Genomic DNA, 20,622 nt, shown 5'->3' with positions numbered 1-20,622 from the left:
TGAAGCCTCCTTCACCTTCAAATCTAGAGGGATTGCGATTCTAATCAAAGATGATTTAAAAGTCGAGATATTACATGTAGAAACTGATCCAGGTGCCAGATATCTAATAGTTATTTGCAAGCTAAATGATCGCAAATATACCCTTGTCAATCTGTATGCCCCAAATTCTCATAAAATACCTTTTCTAAAAGTTTTCTAAAAACTTGTATCCAAAATTAAACAAGGCACCTTGGTTGGTGGAGGTGATTTCAATTTAATCTGGGACCCGACAGTGAACAGAAAATGAATTAAAACACTTACTTCAGATCGCTCTGTCAGCTCCCTGGCCAGGGCCTTTAGATCTTTAATGACTCATTACGGCCTATATAATGTCTGGCGGGCTATGCACCCATCTCGAGACTTGATTATTTATTTGTGGAACCCTGGACATTAAATAATATACATCGCTCAAACATAGAATTGATATCTTGGTCTGACCATGACCCGGTAATGAATACCTTTACACCCCTTCAATCCTGCCCAAACAGAAAATGGCAGTTTCCCCATTGGATCCTAACAGATTCTACGATTCTACAAGAAATTAGAGAGGATTTACTAGAATTCAGACATTTTAATGATAATAACCAGACAGATGTACAGTACATTTGGGCTTCACTTAAAGCTTTTCTAAGAGGTGTCATAATTAAAAAGACAGCATCTTTAAAGAGAGAACAAGGTAATTTTTTGGCCGAGCTAAATTGTGCCTATAGACTACAGTCCACGATACTGAAACTAAACCCGACGTTACAGGGGGCTAAGAAACTAGATAACTTAAAAGACCAGCTCAGAAACCTTGAATTCACGCGTACTCAGAACACACTTGATACATTTAGGCAGCTCTACTATTATCATAGTAACAAAGCAAATGGTCTATTAGCATCTAAACTTAGGCATAGACAAGCTCAGCGGACAATCCCTTCAATTAAATGTGAAGATCGAATTGCAATCTCCCCTAAATACATTGGAGACTCCTTAAGATCTTTTTACACTAAACTTTATAATTTAACAAACAACCCATCCAACAACGTATCCTCCAGAGAGGAAACAAGGGAGCTTCTGAAATCTCTTAATCTTCTGATGCTAAGTATGGATGCAGTCAAATCTCTGTGGCTTCCAATAAATTTGGAAGAACTCAAGACAGCAATCTTGCAACATAAGAGAATAAAGGCTCCGGGACCCGATGGGTACACGGGACAGTTCTATAGATCCTTCTCCGAGATTATTGGCCTGATACTCTTATGAACTTTTAACAATTTTGCTTCTAAAGGAGTCTGTCTTAAAGAATTTCTGGAGGCAGAAATAATAACTATCCTCAAGCCAGATAAGGACCCCAGCTGTGTCAGAGTTATAGGCCTATTTCTCTCATCAACAGTGACATTAATTTGTATTAACATTTTTTAGCTAGTCGCCTTTCGGAAGTCTTAAATAAGATCATACACAGACACCAGGTTGGGTTCATCCCTGGAAGGGAGGGACCCGACAATCCCTGCCGGCTTTCTTCCATTTTGTTTGAAGCCAAGAGACTGGGGATCCACCTCCTGGTCCTGTCTCTCGATGCTGAAAAAGCCTTTGACAGGGTTAGGTGGGCATATCTCTGGTTTTGAGAGTGTTTGGTGTTCCCCCTGAATTCATTTCGACAACCCAGGCTTTATACTCCCAACCCTCAGCTAGAGTGAGTGACGTGGGGTTTGTGTCTGCCCCCTTTGATATACTAAACGGGACCAGACAGGGATGCCCTCTGTCTCCTTTGTTATTTGCGCTAACGATAGAGCCTTTGGCTCAGATGATAAGACTGAATGCAGATATTACAGGGATGAGGTTTGGAGACTCACACCATAAAATTGCATTATTCGCAGATGATGTGGCCTTGCTGCTCACTTCACCCATAAGATCTATGCCTGAGGTATTCAAGTGTATAGAGAAATTTGGAAATTCCAGTTTCTATAAATTAAATTATACACCGACTGACGTGCTTTATATGAATATCCCAGCGATAGAGCTTGAGAGTTTGCAAGGGAAATATCCGTTCCAATGGTTTCCCTCATCCATTAAGCACTTGGGAATTCACATAAGCCCTAATCTTAATACAATGATCTTCAGAAATTACACAGACCATCTGCCTGAATTTAGAAAGCTACTGGATGGATGGAAATTTAAAGAATTCTCCTGGACGGGCAGAATTGCTGCCATCAAAATGTCTCTACTTCCAAAGCTCACATACTTATTCAGGTGCATAAATGTAACTGTTCCTAGAACAATACTAAATAAGTTTCAGAGTATCATTTCAGCTTATGTTTGGAAAGGTAGGAGGCCTAGAGTAGCCACTTCAGTAATTCAACAGCCGATCAGTAGAGGAGGGCTGGCGTATCCCAGTATTCTAGAGTATCATGATGCTGCTCGTATGTCCCATCTTATGGGATGGAGTCTGCAAGAACCCACCTACGGTTGGCAGGAAATTGAGCAAGTGTTCATACCTAAGGGCTTACTTCTCTCAGATTTGCCGTGAATCCCAACACATTTGTGAAAATCATAAAAAATTGAACACCCAATTATCCTAGACATTCTGAGACATTGGGACACCAAACACCAAAAAACACTCAGAGACCATCTCTCCACATCCCTCTCCTATTTATAGGATCCAAAGCATTCTGGCCTCCATGTATGAGACCCATTTTCAAGTCTGGTCAGAAACTGCTCAGTTACCTATTTCCTCCTTGTATAGAGACAAAGATATATTCACTTTTGAGGAGGCCAGGCATAAATTCTCTCTACCTTTATCACTTCAATTTGAATACTTCTTGGTGCCTTGCAGGACAGAAGACAAGAGAACCCACACTGTGGGAAAAGAAATGGGAGCTGGGGCGATTGCTTAAAGGGTCCCTTTCATTTTATTATGGTATACTAATCACTCCCCCAGGTCCTGTTAAACACAATCAAAACAGAGCCTGGGATAAGGACGTACACATTGAGCCAGAGGCCGTGGAGTGGCTGTGGGAGTTGGCAAAAAGATTTCTTCATTGTGCAATTATATTACAAATTGACAGTATGTTGGCACTTATGATCTGTCTGAAGAGGTGAAACTTTTGGTAACTTATTTGCTTATGGCCACAAAGCTGGCTATCGTGCGAGACTGAGCAGTCTTCTCCCCCAGCAATGACGAAAGTTGTAGCTATAGTAGAGTATATCAAAAGTATGGAAATTTACGCCTTTAAATCCCTGAACAAAGTAGATTTATACCATGCGATATGGCAACCATGGAACGAGTTAAGACTATTTAAATAAATTACTGTTTACATACATTTTGCATCTCCCCCCCCCTTTTTTTTCTCTCTTCCTCTCCCTCCTCCCTACCACCTTCTGCACTTCCCCTCCCCCCTTACGAAGGATGAAGTAGAGCAATTCCTACTACTTATTAAGTCTTTTGTATAATGTGTTCAGAGACCTGCAGACTTCTTAAGAGTAAAACACTGTAGGTCAAGATTGTAGCTATCTAGAATACTTACAGAGGCAGTTGGCCCGGCAGTGGCCTCAATAATAGCTACTTGTATTGTGTTGTTTAGATATATAAAAATTTGACTGAACTTCTGTGTTACAATTTGTCATTTTCTGTTGTTAATAACATATGGCTGTGTAACTTCATTGTGATTCTTTACATTTGTACAATGTCAAAATGTTTTCCTTTGTTCTATGTCTCTATTAATCCTCAATAAAAGATTATTCACACAAAAAATTTATTTGGAATTTACGTCTTTTTCAATATTGTATTTGTATAGCTGCTAAACATCAGTACTTCAGTAGAGTGAAAACTTGTTTTCAATGGGGTGGACAGCTAGTAATTTAATGTATTGTTTGATGATAATCCAGTAAAAAAATTGGTGGCCAATGAATCTTTGAAATATGCAACTACAGGAGTAGATATAACCATAGAAACTGAGGCTTACAAACCAAGGGCATCAATGGATACGTTATAAATAAAGTATGTTGATTAACAATTAACCCTTTAGCTGCTGAGTCATTTCAACCATTAGCTGTTTTGGAATTTGCAAACTCTGCTCACATTTAAAGGTACAGTGTATTGAAAAATGTTCTCTTTAATGTGATTCAAATGATTTATTTTACCTGCTGGAGTAAATTGACTATAAATAACGAATTTTGTTTTATTTTGTCTTATGACAGCTATTTTTGCCTGTTTTATCTCCATCTATACTGAAAATTTCACTACTTAAGTATTTGCTGTGAAAAAGCTGGTTAACATAGCCAAGAGAATAAATTACACACCCAGTGGGAGGTCATAGAGACAAGTACTAAAATGTAAATTTTCAATTGTTCTCGCTAATTAAACAAACAGAGATACGATAAGGAAGCTTTGTATATAAAGAGTGAAATATAAGGAGGGAATTGATCTCTCTTTAAGCTCAGCCCATTTTAATGGTTGTGGCTTCAAAAAGCAAATCAGCTAGTTTATATTCAAAAATAAACTTAAAGGAACCATTTCTCAGTAATTTTATACTCAGTAATTTTATACTTATACAATAAAATGTGTTAAAAATGTATATTACTATTTCAAATTTAATAAGCAAGGTTGTAAAAAATAGTGTGTTTTCCCCCCTAAACTCTATAAAAGAAAAATCCTCATATAAAAAAGGCCATTTGAGTATAGTTATTATAACTTTGATGTGCACATAGGGGTTCCCATGAGCCTTTACTCATATAAATGCAGAGACTTTATTTTAAAGAGGGGATTTTTCTTGACCTGGTATAAGTGCCTAGAGAGTCCCAGCCTGCAAACAGTCGCCTAGATTACGAGTTTTGCGGTAACAGGGGTGCGGTGCTAACGAGCCTTTTTTTCCCACCACTCTTTTAAGACCACTCTGGTATTACAGGTTTTTTTAAACCTGGTGTTAGCCGCAAAAAGGTGAGCGTAGAGCAAAATTTAGCTCCACATCTCACCTCAATACCAGCGTTGCTTAAGTCAGCGGTGAGCTGGCTAAACGTGCTTGTGCACGATTTCCCCATAGGAAACAATGGGGCTGAGCTGGCTGAAAAAAACTAACACCTGCAAAAAAGCAGCGTTCAGCTCCTAACGCAGCCCCATTGTTTCCTATGGGGAAATGAATTTTTATGTCTACACCTAACACCCTAACATGAACCCCGAGTCTAAACACCCCTAATATTACATTAACTCCTAATCTGCCACCCCCGACATCGCCAACACCTGCATTATATTATTAACCCCAATCTGCCGCTCCAGATACCGCCGCCACCTACATTATCCCTATGAACCCCTAATCTGCTGCCCCCAACATCGCCGACACCTACATTATATTTATTAACCCCTAATCTGCCCCGCCAACATCACCGCAACTATATTAATTTTATTAACCCCTAATCTGCCGCCGCCAACGTCACTGCCACTATTATAAATTTATTAACCCCTAAACCTAAGTCTATCCCTTACCCTAACAACCCCCTAACTTAAATATAATTTAAATTAAAATAAATAAATTTACCATAATTAAATAAATTAATCCTATTTAAAACTAAATACTTACCTATAAAATAAACCCTAAACTAGCTACAATATAACTAATAGTTACATTGTAGCTAGCTTAGGGTTTATAGTTATTTTACAGGCAACTTTGTATTTATTTTAACTAGATACAATAGTTACTACCTAGTTAAAATAAATACAAATACACCTGTAAAATAATTCCTAACCTAAGTTACAATTACACCTAACACTACACTATCATTAAATAAATTACCTAAACTACCTACAATTAATTACAATTAAATTAAATAAACTAAAGTACGAAAAACAACAAACACTAAATTACAGAAAATAAAAAATGATTAAAAATTTTTTAAACTAATTACACCTACTCTAATCCCCGTAATAAAATAAAAAAGCCCCCCAAAATAATAAAATTCCCTACCCTATACTAAATTACAAATAGCCCTTAAAAGGGCCTTTTGCGGGGCATTGCCCCAAAGTAATCAGCTCTTTCACCTGTAAAAGAAAATACAATACCCCCCAACATTAAAACCCACCACCAGCACACCCAACCCTACTCTAAAATCCACCCAATCCCCCCTTAATAAAGACCAACACTAACTCCTTGAAGATCTCCCTACCATGAGACGTCTTCACCCAGCCGGGCACAAGTGGACCTCCAGAGATGCAGAAGTCTTCATCCGATCATGGCAGAAGAGGTCCTCCAAGTGGCAGAAGCCTTCATCCAGGCGGCATCTTCTATCTTCATCCATCCAGAGCGGAGCGGGTCCATCTTTAATCCAGCCGACGGAATTAAGGTAGGAAAAATCCTATTGGCTGATCCAATCAGCCAATAGGATTGAAGTTCAATCCTATTGGCTGATTGGATCAGCCAATAGGATTTTTCCTACCTTAATTCCAATTGGCCGATAGAATCCTATCAGCCAATCGGAATTCAAGGGAAGCCATCTTGGATGACGTCATTTAAAGGAACTTTCATTCTTTGCTTGGACTTTGTTTGAAGAGGATGGCTCTGCGTCGGCTGGATTGAAGATGTACCCGCTCCGCTCCGGATGGATGAAGATAGAAGATGCCGCCTGGATGAAGACTTCTGCCGCTTGGAGGACCTCTTCTGCCCGGATCGGATGTAGACTTCTGCCCCTCTGGAGGTCCACTTGTGCCTGGCTGGGTGAAGACGTCTCAAGGTAGGGAGATCTTCAAGGGGCTAGTGTTAGGTTTTATTAAGGGGGGATTGGGTGGGTTTTTTAGTATAGGGTAGGGAATTTTATTATTTTGGGGGGCTTTTTTATTTTATTAGGGGGATTAGATTAGATGTAATTAGTTTAAAAAATTTGTAATTATTTTTTTATTTTCTGTAATTTAGTGTTTCTTGTTTTTTGTACTTTAGTTTATTTAATTTAATTGTAATTAATTGTAGGTAGTTTAGGTAATTTATTTAATGATAGTGTAGTGTTAGGTGTAATTGTAACTTAGGTTAGGATTTATTTTACATGTATATTTGTATTTATTTTAACTAGGTAGTTATTAAATAGTTAATAACTATTTAATAACTATTCTACCTAGTTAAAATAAATACAAACTTGCCTGTAAAATAAAAATAAACCCTAAGATATCTACAATGTAACTATTAGTTATATTGTAGCTAGCTTAGGGTTTATTTTATTGGTAAGTATTTATTTTTAAATAGGATTAATTTATTTAATTGTAATAATTTTATTTAGATTATTTTAAATTATATTTAAATTAGGGGGGTTAGGTTTAGACTTAGGTTTAGGGGTTAATACCTTTAATATAGTAGCAGCGACGTTGGGGGTGGCAGATTAGGGGTTAATACATGTAGGTAGGTGTCGGCGATGTTAGGGATGACAGATTAGGGGTTAATAAAATTTAACTAATGTTTGCGAGGCGGGAGTGCGGAGGTTTAGGGGTTAATATATTTATTACAGTGGCAGGGATGTCTGGTCGGCAGATTAGGGGTTTATATATTTATTAAAGTGTTTCTGATATGGGGGGGGTCTCGGTTTAGGGGTTAATAGGTAGTTTATGGGTGTTAGTGTAGTTTTTAGCACTTTAGTTAAGAGTTTTATGTTAAGGCGTTAGCCCATAAAACTCTTAACTACTGACTTTTAAATGCGGTAGGAGTCTGGACAGGAGAGGGTCTACCTCTCACTTCTTCCAAGACTCGTAATACCGGCGTTAGGCAAATCCCATTAAAGAGATAGGATACGTACAATTGACGTAAGGGGATTTGCGGTAAGCTCGAGTCACAGAAGAAAAGTGAGCGGTACACCTGTACCTGCCAGACTCGTAATACCAGCGGGCGTTAAAAAGCAGCGTTGGGACCTCTCAGCGCTGCTTTTTAAGGCTAACGCAAGACTCGTAATCTAGCAGAGTGTGTGTGTAAGTGTAGGGATTTTTTTTTTAAATATGTGCTTAAGCATTATACCCACCATTTGAAAGAGTAGGCAATTTCTTTTTAACGGTGGGTGTTAGGGGGTTCCAACTCCCTTAAATACTGTACAGGTGCCCGGCACTTCAAGGTTTCTGGAGCTTGGTGACATCACCACTCATGGGCATGGTGATGTCGTCAGCATTCCCAGTTTCCTCAGCAATACTAGTCCATTTGGCCACCAGGGATCTGGTTGTAAGTGCAGGAAGGGGGGGCGATGAGCAGGGTCAATTCCAGCGGGAACGAATGGGAACGAAGTTCCTGCACTATTTTTGAAAGAGGAACTAAGCTCCCCCTGGACAGAGAACAGTAAAAACTTCAGTAGACACTGCTGCTGCTGGTGGGAGGAGCAGGAGCACAGTCTGGTTAGAGGGATAGTGAGATCCTCTAGTAATGGGCACTAACACTTCCTACAATACACTAAATGCAAGTTTGTCACCCCACACTGTGTGGAACACATGGTGCTTACATTTCAGTGTGGCTTGCTCTAGGCTTGCTCAGCAGAAATAGGACTATTGCACCTTAAGTGGGTGAGACTCTATGACAGAGGAGGAGTTTCAGGCCCAAAGGCAAATATTCAAGGCTTCATTGGTTTTAATTTGCTTTAATTAACCATGGTGTATAGATTATATAGATATAAATACATTGTGTATGTGCGTGTGTGTTTGTATAAGAGTGTGTGTATAAAACAAAATTAATTGTGAGAGGGTGGAAGTCTTGGTGAGTTCCAACACTTTTTTTGTAGGACTTGACCCCGGGCGATGAGCTCCAAAAATGCCACCCTTTCAACCAGGGAGGACAAGATGTGTTTGTCATCCACACTTATTAAATTTCTATAGAAAAGAATTTAACAAGTGAATCACTGTACTTACCCACAGAACATAAAAATGTTGTAAAGGTCAGAATCTTCAGATAAAGGCACTTCTTTTTGGAGGCAGAGCTGTTCACACCCTCCGTTAAAACCATCTGAACAGTCTATTCCAATCTGCCTATCATAGCAACCAGAGAGGTCCTTCATGGGACTAAGTCCTGCCGGGCACTGTGGGTAAAAGAACAATGTCAAAGGTTACATGATAAATATAACTGTTCAAAAAATTTCCCTTATTAAACCCAGTTTATTTCTTGATACCATCTTCCCTCACTTTTCTACTTTTCCATTAGTTCAAGAAATCACTATAATTCAGTCTTACATGTCAAATATTAGACATCTTTCATCTTATATCGGACCATGGAGTCATTTAGAATTGATTTGTTCACAAATAAAATCTATTTACTATGGGGAATGTCTTCAGAACAGGAGCAGCTGGAGAGCACTTAAATAAAGTTAAACTATTATCTAGCGCTACAGCTGGAATATTTATATTGGCTTTTGTTGAACAAATGTAAATGTTCCTTTGCTACATTATACTTACCTCTAACAAATTCCAGGGCTCTAAGAAGAAAGGTCGTGACTAGAGCCGCTTTCCAGCACGCTAGAGGTAAGTATTTTAACCCCTAAAGATTATGTAACAAAAACAAATGAATACTAATGAATGTTGTCAGTATTTCTTTGTTTTCTTTAAAGGGACATAAAACCCAAATTTTTTCTTTCATGATTCAGATAGAGCATGCAATTTGAAATAACTTTCCAATGTATTCCTATTATCAATTTTTTTGTTCTCTTTGTATCCTTTTGTTGAAAAGTGTACCTAAACCTATATAGGCTCAGAATCTGCTGATTGGTGGTTGCACATATATGGCTCTTGTCATTGGCTTTTAGCTAGCTCCCAGTAGTGCATTGCTGCTCCTTCAACAAAGGATACCAATAGAATAAAGCAAATTAGATATTAGAAGTAAATAGTAAAGTTGTTTAAAATTATATGCTATATCTGAATCTTGAAAGAAAAAAAATTGGTATTCATGTACCTTAAAATTTAGTTGGTGCATTTGTTCAGATATCCATTAAAGGGACATGAAACCCAAAATTCTTCTTTTATGATTATGATAGATAATACAATTTTAAACATCTTTCCAATTTACTTCTATTATTTAACTTGCTTCCTTCTCTTGTTATCCTTTGCTGAAAGATTTATCTAGGTAAGCTCAGGAGCAGCAAAGAACCCAGGTGATTGGTTGCTGCATATATATATATATACACCGATTGTGATTGGCTCACCCATGTGTTCAGTTAGAAACCAGTAGTGCATTGCTGCTCCTTCACCAAATGATACCAAGAGAATGAAACAAATTAGATAATGAAGTAAATTAGAAAGTTGTTTACAATTGTATGTTCTATCTGAATCATGAAAGATTTTTTTGGGGGTTTCATGTCCCTTTAAGTGAAAACAAAACTAATTTCCATTTTTTTAAAAAATATATTTGAATTCTAAACGAATGGACATGCCTAATTACAAGGACATTGAAAAAAAGCTACCCCGCCCCCATTTAGAGTTACGGTTTTAACCTACATAAACATGTTCATTTATTACAGGGGCATTATTTTTGCATTTTTAAATTAATATAAAGAATACATCAAAACTAAGACTTTTTTGCACTTGTCTAAATCCAAAATGTACGTGTAATAAATATGTATTTAGAAGATACAGTTGCTTTTGGCTGCATTTAATGTAGAAGAAACACATATCGATTAAGGTGTTTGCCAGCTACATTCACACGATCCTTGAGTTGGCAGTGTGATTTACTGCAAACAACTAGCAAGAGAACTGGAAAATGAATTGAATTAGCAAACACATGAATTCTAACAATAGTTCTATTATCTTATTTGTAGTAACCATTCTAATTTGAAGTCCATAAAACAAGAACTGTAGAAGTTTCACAAAAGTTAGCTTTTAAAAGATTAAAGGGACCTGTGAAAAAAGTGAGCATTTTACCAAATATTAAATGTTTTAAATTTCTTGGAGCATTTTACATCAGTGGTTTAAGCTTACTATATCCCAAGCAAGAAACTAACCGACAGAGACCCCTGAATCACCTAATTTCAATACTTAAATGGACAGTCTACTTGAAACATGTTATTGTTAAAAAGATATATAATCCCATTATTAACCATTCCCCAGTTTTGCATAAAAACAGTTATTTTAATTCACTTTTTACCTCTGAAATTACCTTGTATCTAAGCCTCTGCAGACTGCCTTTTATCTCAGTTCTTTTGACAGACATGCGTTTTAACCAATCAGTGCTGACTCATAAATAACTCCACGGGAATGAGCACTAGGGATGGGTGAATTTTGTTCATTCGTTTTGAATTTCGAATGTTTGTACAACATTTTAGCATTTGTTTAATGTAATAGTATTTTTATATGCTATCTTATTCTAATAATTTTATTCTAATTATATAATATTTGAATTCGAAAGATTTGAATCAATATATTTGTAACTAGGCGATAAGCCTGCCCAGAGGGCAATCTATTTTTTAAGAACTACAAACCCCAAAGCTAATATTACAAAAAATTAAAAATCTAAAATTACAGAAAAAAATAAAAAAGGCTATCCAAAATAAAAAATGTAAACAAAACTAATATATATATATATATATATATATATATATATATATTTTATAATAAAACCTATAAAATTAAAAAATCCCCCCTAATCTATCAATAAACTACCAATAGCCCTTAAAAGGGCCTTTTGTAGGGCATTCACATAAAGAAATCAGCTCTTTTACATACAAAAATTACAAAGTAAACCCCCATCACCCAATTAACCCCCCCAAAATAAAAAAACTAAGTCTAAAAAAGCCTAAGCTACCCATTGCCCCTAAAGGGGCATTTGTATGGGCATTGCCGTTCAAAGGGCATTCGGCTCTTTTACTTCCCTTAAAAGGGCAATCAGCTCTTTTACAGCCCAAAAAACTCTAATCTAAAAAAAAAGCCACCCCAAAAAATAAAAAAAAGCCTAAGACTAAGCCAAAAATAGGTACTCACCATTCCTGAAGTCCGCGGAGTCCAGGCGCGGAGCGTAGGTGCGGAGCGGTCTTTCCTGATGTGGAGCAGCGGAGGTTCTCAGCGGCGGTCCTCAGCGGCAGCAATCCTCAGCTGCGTGGAGGCTCCTCTTCATCCGATCTCCGTTGTACACTAAAAATTGAATGGAAGGTACCGCATTCAATTTGGGGACCTTGCATTCCTATTGGCTGAAATTTTGAAATCAGCCAATAGGATTAGAGCTACTGAACTCCTATTGGCTGTTCAAATCAGTAGCAATAAATATGGGGTACCTTGCATTTATTCTTTAGTGTGCGGCGGACGATCGCATGAAGAAAAGCCTCCACTCCACTTTGGACCGCCGCCGCTTAAGACCGCCGCCGATGATCCGCGCATCGGGGAAGCCAGCTCCGCTCCGCGCCGCCTTCGCTCCGGATGAAGATAGAAGATGATGGAGCTGCCTTCTCCGCCGGACTTCAGGAACGATCAGTACCTATATGGGGTTTAAGGGCAATGCCCATACAAATGCCCCTTTAGGGGCAATGGGTAGTTTAGTTTTTTTAGTGTTAGGTTTTTTTTTTATTTTGGGGGGTTTCGTGGGTGGGTGGTTTTTACTGTTAGGGCTGTTTAACTTAGCTCAATGCCCTACAAAAGACTCTTTTAAAGGCTATTGGTAGTTTAGTTTAGGGGGTGTTTTTATTTTGGGGAAGCTTTTTTATTTTCATAGGGATTAGGTTTAATTTTTTTATTTTTGATCATTTTGTTTATTTTTTTCTGTAATTTTAGAGTTTTTATATTTTGTAATTTTAGATAATTTTTTTGTAATTTAATGTTAGGTTTTATTTTTAAATTAATGTTAGGATTTTTTTATTTTAATTGTAACTTACTATTGGGGTTAATTTAGGGGGCTTAGTAATTAAATTAGTTATTTGCGTTGTGGGGGGTTGGCGGTTTAGGAGTTAATAGGTCAATTATGTTTATTGCAATGTGGGGGTTTGGCGGTTTAGGGGTTAATAGATTAATGCTATGTGGGGGGCATGGCGGTTTAGGGGCTAATAGGTTAATTAGGTTTATTGCGATGTGGGGCGGTTTAGGGGTAAATATTTTAATTATGATATTTCCGTTGTTTAATTTGCGGATTAGGGGTTAATTGCTTTATTATTTTGCGATGTGGGGGTTGGCGGTTTAGGTGTTTGTTAATACTTTGTGTGGGCGGTTAGGTTTTTTTTTTTTTTTTTAATTCTCTTTATTGTTCGGTAATACATGGTACAACGGTAACGATATAACATTAGTCTCAGCATGAAGTTGCTTATTAAGTTTCCATAAGTATACATACAGCGACAAGTGTCTAGGATAATATATTGAAAAGGAATGTCCAGATGTTGGAGATTAGCAATTGGTATATTTTGTAGCTGAGTATGCAAGTCCACTCAATTACCTAATGTATTCCAAACTTTTTCCACATTTTCTGTTTGTTGGACCTGTTTAACCTAAATCAAAAATAATAATAAAAAGAAAACAAAATATAAAAAAAAATCTAACACTAACTAATAACAATAACAACGCATAGTAACCATATACATGAGTGCGTCATAACTTAACTCTATATATATATAAGGCTATAATAACCTACGGTTAAATATTGTGGAATGCCTGCCCAGCCACTTAAACCCCCTCTCTCTCCACCCCCCCGCCCACTCAACAGTCAATTCATGGGAGAGTGCCAGCCGCACCCCCCGGTGGTCATAAACTCACTTCTCTATTAATATGTCTTCCCAATCAATACTTTGTGATGTGTTACGAGGCTCAATACTCGGAACGGCCCAATCTCCTCTAAGCGTGGCTTCTTGCATTATCTCATGTTGTAAGAAAGGGCCCAATACCTGTTGCTGTACTGCCTGTGGGAGCACCTGCATGTAAATTTGCCACTTATTCAGGAATGGTTTGAGCCTCTTGTTAGCATCTAGCTTAGTGTCTAATTGTTCAATAAATAGCTGTTTAAGCAACCTATGTTTGAATTGTGTTAATGTTGGTGTTTTGGTGGAGATCCAGAGGGCAAGGATACACTGACGAGCCAGTAGCGTGCAAAGGGTCAATAGGGGATGTAGGGTGCCTCTCTGCCCCACCCATTTGAAAAGAAAGATGTTATTGGGTTCAAAAACTACATCTAATTTGAGCGTGACCCTTACCCAGTACCCCAACTGACACCAGAATTGCTTAATGTAAGGGCAATCATAGAAATAGTGATTAAGCGTAGGCTTGGGCATACAGCATTTAACGCATTTGTTAGGGCATGAGGGGGTCCAGTGCGAGAGACGAGCCGGTGTGACATAATCGCCATGAAGCAATCTAATCTGCATCTCCCTGTGAGGCATGGCCAAGCTGGCCCTTTGACTTTAATTAGGCTGTCCGTAATATCTTCCAGGGTAACTCCCGTCAGGTCATCACCCTGGAACCTAGCTAGTATATTGGCCATAACCTGGTCAGAAGTCTTGCTGACCAGTTTTTGATAAATTGGGGAAAGGGAGAAGTGTCCCAGCTTAAAGGCAGTTTGGGCAATCGACCATGGAGAGAGTTCCCAGAAGCTTGTGTCTCTGGCGATCAGTGAGTTTATATAATGCCTAACTTGTAGATAGGCATAGAAGTGGGAGTTAGGAAGTTCAAATTTATTTTTTAGGTCCTGAAATGTCTTGACCGTGCGTAACAATGGATCAATAAGTACCCCAACCGAATCCGCACCAGCCATCTTCCAGGCAAGAAATGGGGCTGTATCACTACCAGCCGGAAAGTCGCTATTACCAACCAGGGGAATAAACCTAGGAGACGGACTGTTTCTGCCCATATATCGAAAAGACAGCCACCAGGCCCTAAACACGTCTCTATACATTGGGTTATTTTTAATTTCCACAGGGAGATCTCGAAAGGGGACGTACAAAAGATAGGCCAAAGAGCGAGGCGTCACCACCGCCTCTTCCAAAGGAAGGGCCGTGAAATGTGACGTAGCCAATTGCCAGTCCAAGGCGAATCTTATCAAGGCCGCCCAGTTATAAAATCGTAGATTCGGTAGAGCAAGGCCTCCCCTTAAATATGGCTGCTGTAGTTTGTTGGTAGCAATGCGTGTCTTTTTACCCTTCCAGATAAACTTCTGTATTGCTTTGTCAGTGAGAGAGAGATCTGATTTGGTAAGGAGAAAGGGTAACATCAGTAACGGGTATAGCAACCTAGGTAAGATAGTCATCTTCACCAAGTTAATCCGGCCCGATAAGCCCAGAGGGAGATTTGCCCAAGTCTTCAACTGGGATTGCAGCTGACCACACCTCTTCATGATGTTAAGTTCATATATCTTATGTGGGTTTTCGATGAATATCTATTCCCAGATAAGTTAGAGTATGAGGTTGAACAGCGAAAGGAAAGTGGGAATCACTGTGCCCGTTTTCCGTGAGCCATAATGTTTCGGATTTGCGCATATTGATCCGGTAACCCGAGAAGTCTCCAAAGGTGGTCAACGTTTCTATGATTTTAGGAATGTGCAGTGTGGGGTTAGCGACAAACAACATCATGTCATCCGCGTACAGTGCCATATGGACTGTCTGACTGTTAAATGACATTCCTGGGAAAAAAAATTTTAGCCGGAGGGCCAGGGGTTCTAGTATCAAATCAAACAACAAGGGGGATAGAGGACATCCCTGACGGGTGCCTCTTTGGAGTGCGAAAGATGGGGACAGGAGGCCATTGACCAGGATACTGGCAGAAGGCAAAGAGTAAAGTTTACCCAAAAGATCCACAAACGGCCTCTCAAACCGGAATTGCTCGAGGTTGTGGAAAAGGTGAGGCCATTCCACTCTATCAAAGGCCTTCTCTGCATCTAAAGATAGCAGGAAGGCCTCTTGCTCTGGCTTGAGCTGCTTCCCCCCCGGTCGTGACCAATAGTGTGTGACAGCATGCAGGACTTTCCTTATATTAACCACCGAAGATCTTCCAAACACAAATCCGGTCTGATCCGGGTGTACCAAAAAGGGGAGTATTTTTTTAGCCTATTAGCAACAATTTTCATAAGAATTTTGTAGTCGATATTTAGGAGGGATATAGGGCGGTATGATTCGGGCAGGGTGTGATCCTTCCCAGGTTTGGGAATCAGGGTGACATGGGCCAAGATAAACGATCTGGAAGGCATTGCGTCTCCAAGGAATAAAGCATTGTAAACTCTACAGAGAATGGGGGCTATCTGCGGTGACAGGAGTCTATAAAACTCTGCAGGGAGGCAGTCTGGACCTGGTGCCTTCCCCAATGACATGGATTCGATAGTAAACCAAATCTCCTCGGTGGTCATGGGAGCATTTAGGGTGTCTCTTTGGTCGTTTGTGAGCTGCGGCAGTACGAGAGAGTCCCAGAACCTTTTATGGGCGTCCGGATCCGTCGGGTGTTGCCGCGAATATAGATGAGAGAAATATTGCGTCAGGCATCCAGCTATTTCTGCAGATGTTTTATATGTATGTCCTCCGCACTTAAGTGCAGCAATATGTTTCTTTGTGGATTGAGCCCTCACCAGAGTGGCCAAGAGACTACCCGATTTACTACCAAAACGGTAGAACTTACTTGCAGATTTGAGTAGGCCAGCAGAAGCCTTCTGCCTCACAAACTCCTCCAATTCAGCCTTTGCCAGGACGTATGCATCATATAAAGCACGTGTCTTGTGAGTATAATAGGCCAAGTAGGCTTGGCCCAGGGTGTGCTGTAAAGAATTATGCTTGCAAAAGGTCTTCCTTTTAAGATCAGCCACATACGATATTACTTGCCCCGTGAGGACCGCCTTGGCCGCCTCCCAGAACAGTAGTGGGTCGTCCATGTGCTCAGCATTATCTGTGCAATAATCATTCCATGTGTGTTAGGTATTTACGGAATGGGTCAGATGTAAGTAGATAGGATGGGAAGCTCAAAGAATTTCTAGTTGGGCGCAAGTGGGCACTACCCAAGGTTATTTCAACCGGGGCATGATCAGATATCACAATATCATGGATGGTTTCAGAAGTGACATGCGGGACTAGAGAGTCCGCTACCATGAAAAGGTCAATACGTGAAAGTGAGAAGTTAGGTTTTGACAAGCAGGTATAATCCCTGTCCTCTGGGTGTCTTCTACGCCATATATCGCACACAGCTAAAGTCTCAGATAACAAGCCAAACACTTTCTCCTCAAACCCCCCCCCCCCCCATAGTTGCACAATCTTTTCTCTCTTGGAACGTCCTGCACCCATGTTCTACCCAAAAGGGGCTGTGGGGCTAGGTTGAAGTCTCCCCCTAGTATTAGTTTAGAGCCCATAAAGGGGGTTAGATGTTGTGCTAGGGTTTCCCAATAGGAAAGGTCCTTGGCATTTGGAGCATAGATGTTGCATAATGTGTACCTGACCATGTCTATGGAGACTTGTAGTATCAAAAACCTACCCTCTGGATCTGATACCGTGTTGTGTATCTCTACCTGTATGCGCTTACCAATTACCAAACAGTATTGACAAGCCTCTACTGGAGGAGGTGTATGAAAGGTAGGCTATCTCCCCCACCCAGTCACTCTTCAGATTTTTATGTTCCTCGTCTCCCAGGTGCGTCTCCTGTAAGAACGCCAAGTCTGAATTCTGTCTACGTAAATGTGTCAGAATTGACTTACGCTTTATGGGAGAGTTTATACCCCCCACATTCCCAGAATGGATTTTAAGTGCCATTATACCATAACATTATAAAGCCAAACAAAAACAGGGATCCTCTAAAGGGAGAGGCGGAGAGAGAGAGGGGGACCCTCAACATAATACCTCCATAAACCATATGAGTCAGATCTGGGTAGATTTTCTGCATGAGGCTCAGCACATAGGTGATTGGCATTATTATCCCCAGGCAATACATAAACAGCAGTAGCCCTATATAACATAATGTGAACATGTAGTATAGTCATCTCAATTAAACTACCCCCCCCCATTAGTATGCTCTCAGTCCTAGGGCATGGGTCTTGGCGCGCACAATCGTGCGACGGGGACTGGTCTGAAAAAAAGGTTCCGGCCAGTTCTATAGTCCCGTGAGCAACCCCCGAGAAGTGTGAGCACACCCATCCACATGAACAATTGAGCATGTGTATAAAACAAATAATTGCCAGCAATAAAACATTTATAGAAAACAGTGTGAAGGATCCTACATGTAATTAAGACACATCTTTTTAGGACATTAGACTTCCACATAGAATTCTCAAAGTATGAGCAGTTAACTTTACATTTCCAGACTAGCAAGATAAAATTTGTAATAAACAATTTGAGTAGTCTCACGTGCTGATGGGATACTGTCTGCAAAGTTATTGAGTTCACCATTTCCGTCTGGAGGAAGTGGACATTTCCCCTCTATCTCTGGCGTAGGCCCCCAACCAAAAAGTTGTGGGGGAGAGAGGAAAAAGGAGAAAGAACAACAAGGTTCATTTTGCAAAAGTTCCCCAGCTATTTAAAGGCCATATTATATGAAAATTATTCCCTGAGTGTTGGCAACAGGATCTCAGGTACCGGCCACTCTCTCCTCCATGGCCAGGTAAAGTTGCAAAGCCTTGGGGGAGTGGAAGATCTTTACTCCAGATGTGGTTTGAAGACGAAGCTTGGCAGGGAACAAAAGAGCTACCTGACGACCCTGCTCATGCAGGCAGGAACAAAAAGGTGCAAATTATTTTCTTTGCTTGGAAACTTCAGCCGAATAATCCTGGAAAAGGAGCAGCCTAGAACCCTTGTACATCACCTCTTTATGTGCTCTATAAGCTCTAAGAATTTTGATTTTTTTTTGAAAATTTAAACATTTGAGGATTACTTGTCGTGGTTTCATTTTAGCATGCTCCAGGGTGCGTTCCGGGCCCACACGGTGAGCTCTCTCCACATCAATAGGCAATATGTCAGGAGAAAGGCCCAGCAGTCTAGGGAAGGTCAGGGCCGTAAACTCCAATAGATCTTTACCTTTCACTGACTCCGGCACTCCTACTATACGCAGGTTGTTGCGTCTGCTTCTGTTCTCTAAATCATCAATACGATCTTGTAGATGTTGGTTCTCGTTGCGGAGTTGTCTCAGTGAGGAGTCAGCGGATGTCTGTCTATCCTCCACTTCTGATATCCGACTTTCTGCCTCACCAAGACGCGTGGAGAACTGCCGGACCTCACTGGTCAAAGTGTCGACTCCAGTCTGCAATGAGTCCATTTTAGGTAAAAAAAAAAAGATTTCAACTCTTGCAGTAACAATAAATGGTCTCCTGTTTGAGTACTAGGTGGTTCTGTGGTCTGGCTTGACTCCGCATGTACCTCAGCAGTGTGTTTGTGCCGCCTTTCCGCGGTTTTTGTTTTTTGGCTCATTTTGGTTGTAACTGTAGAAGAGAGTCTCTGAAAATATTTATCCACTCTCATAGGTAGATATTTGGTATTTCTCTTATCTCTTCCTCCATTTTCCCGCTAGCGCTTGAGTGGCCTCAGTGAGTTAAGCCACGTGGTGGTGTGCATGTCTAGGCTGCTATTAAAACTCCCTCCATTAGGTGCACAGCTTGTCACAAATATTGGTATATTAATACCCTGATCCCCCCTTTTTTTTTTCTTTTTCTTTGTTATTAAATTCTTCCCAGCATGCAAACACTTGGGGCTTGGCAGTGAGATGGCAGTCTTTAAGGGCTTTTTCTACTTCACACCCCAATAGGTCCCTGAATCCTCAACCCGGGTTCACAACTGCACACAAAATGGCGTCCGTCCCTAACACACAGTTCTCCTTGGGGTGCAGGCAGGTGATGCCTATGTGAAGAAAACCCTGTGCACCGGTAGACCCCTATATAAATGCAGAATATTTTGTGCAGCAGTGGGTTAATTTCTGATACACCCTCTGCACCAAGCTCCCCACAACTCACCCCCACCAGGCTCAGCTGCTTCCAAATTCCACAGCTCCAACCAGGGCGTGCTGCAGAGACGACACTCCGGCTGTGTGCTGTGACCCTTCCCCTCTTCTGATGCGTGAGGATCTAGAGGCTCGAGTTGTAGTCTAGCACACACAGGCAAGTGTCTGCTTAAGATGGCGTCTCTAGGTCAGTTGCGCTATGCGCTCTGTGCTTTCCGGCGGCCAGGACAAAGGTTGGAGGTCCTGCACACTTCAAAGGACAGCCGGCGAGAGTTGCGTTAACCCGGCAAGTTGGTCGTGTGGGGTTGAGCAAGGATTTTGTTATTTTTTACTCCTGATTTTTGCTCCGAGGTACGGAGCTCTTGTGAGATGCGGCTGCTCACTTCCTCCGCCTACCGGAAGTCAGGTTTTTTTACTATTTCGTGCGGGCGGTTGTTTTTTTTTAAATTTCTTGCGGGCGGTTACGTGTCTTTTCGTTATTTCGTGCAGGCGGTTGCATTTTTTTTTTTGTTATGTTTTTTTAAGGCTTTGGTTGCCTACGCTGCATCCAGGTGGATTCCGAAAATGGCAGGGTGGTGAAAGAGTCCACCTTCGGTGGATTCTTTCACCACCCTGCTATATTTGGAATCTACATAGATGCAGCTTCCCTGCATCCAGGTGGATTCTTTTGGCTGCGCGGCCAGCATTCCTTTGAGGATGCGTGCGCAACTGGCTACGGATGCGTTACAAATGCAATTATAGTATAGATAGTATTTCTAATGCTCTCTTTAAATGTAATATATGAATTATGCAATATTCTAAATAAAACA

General features: G+C 40.3%; 1 protein-coding gene across 1 annotated transcript in view; it reads right to left on the bottom strand.

The window, feature by feature from the left end:
* The window catches only part of ASTN1 (astrotactin 1), an 896,761-nt gene that overhangs the window by 248,556 nt on the left and 627,583 nt on the right, over positions 1-20,622 (bottom strand). The window contains exon 12 of the mRNA XM_053693303.1: positions 8,876-9,042. Within this exon, the coding sequence (XP_053549278.1) occupies positions 8,876-9,042 (167 nt within the window). The remainder of the gene's footprint in view (positions 1-8,875; positions 9,043-20,622) is intronic.

The sequence above is a fragment of the Bombina bombina genome, chromosome 10, assembly GCF_027579735.1.
Source record: "Bombina bombina isolate aBomBom1 chromosome 10, aBomBom1.pri, whole genome shotgun sequence".
In the NCBI taxonomy this organism is placed as follows: Eukaryota; Metazoa; Chordata; class Amphibia; order Anura; family Bombinatoridae; genus Bombina; species Bombina bombina.
Note: the sequence above shows the minus strand (reverse complement) of the source record. Positions and strands in the feature narration are given on the sequence as shown.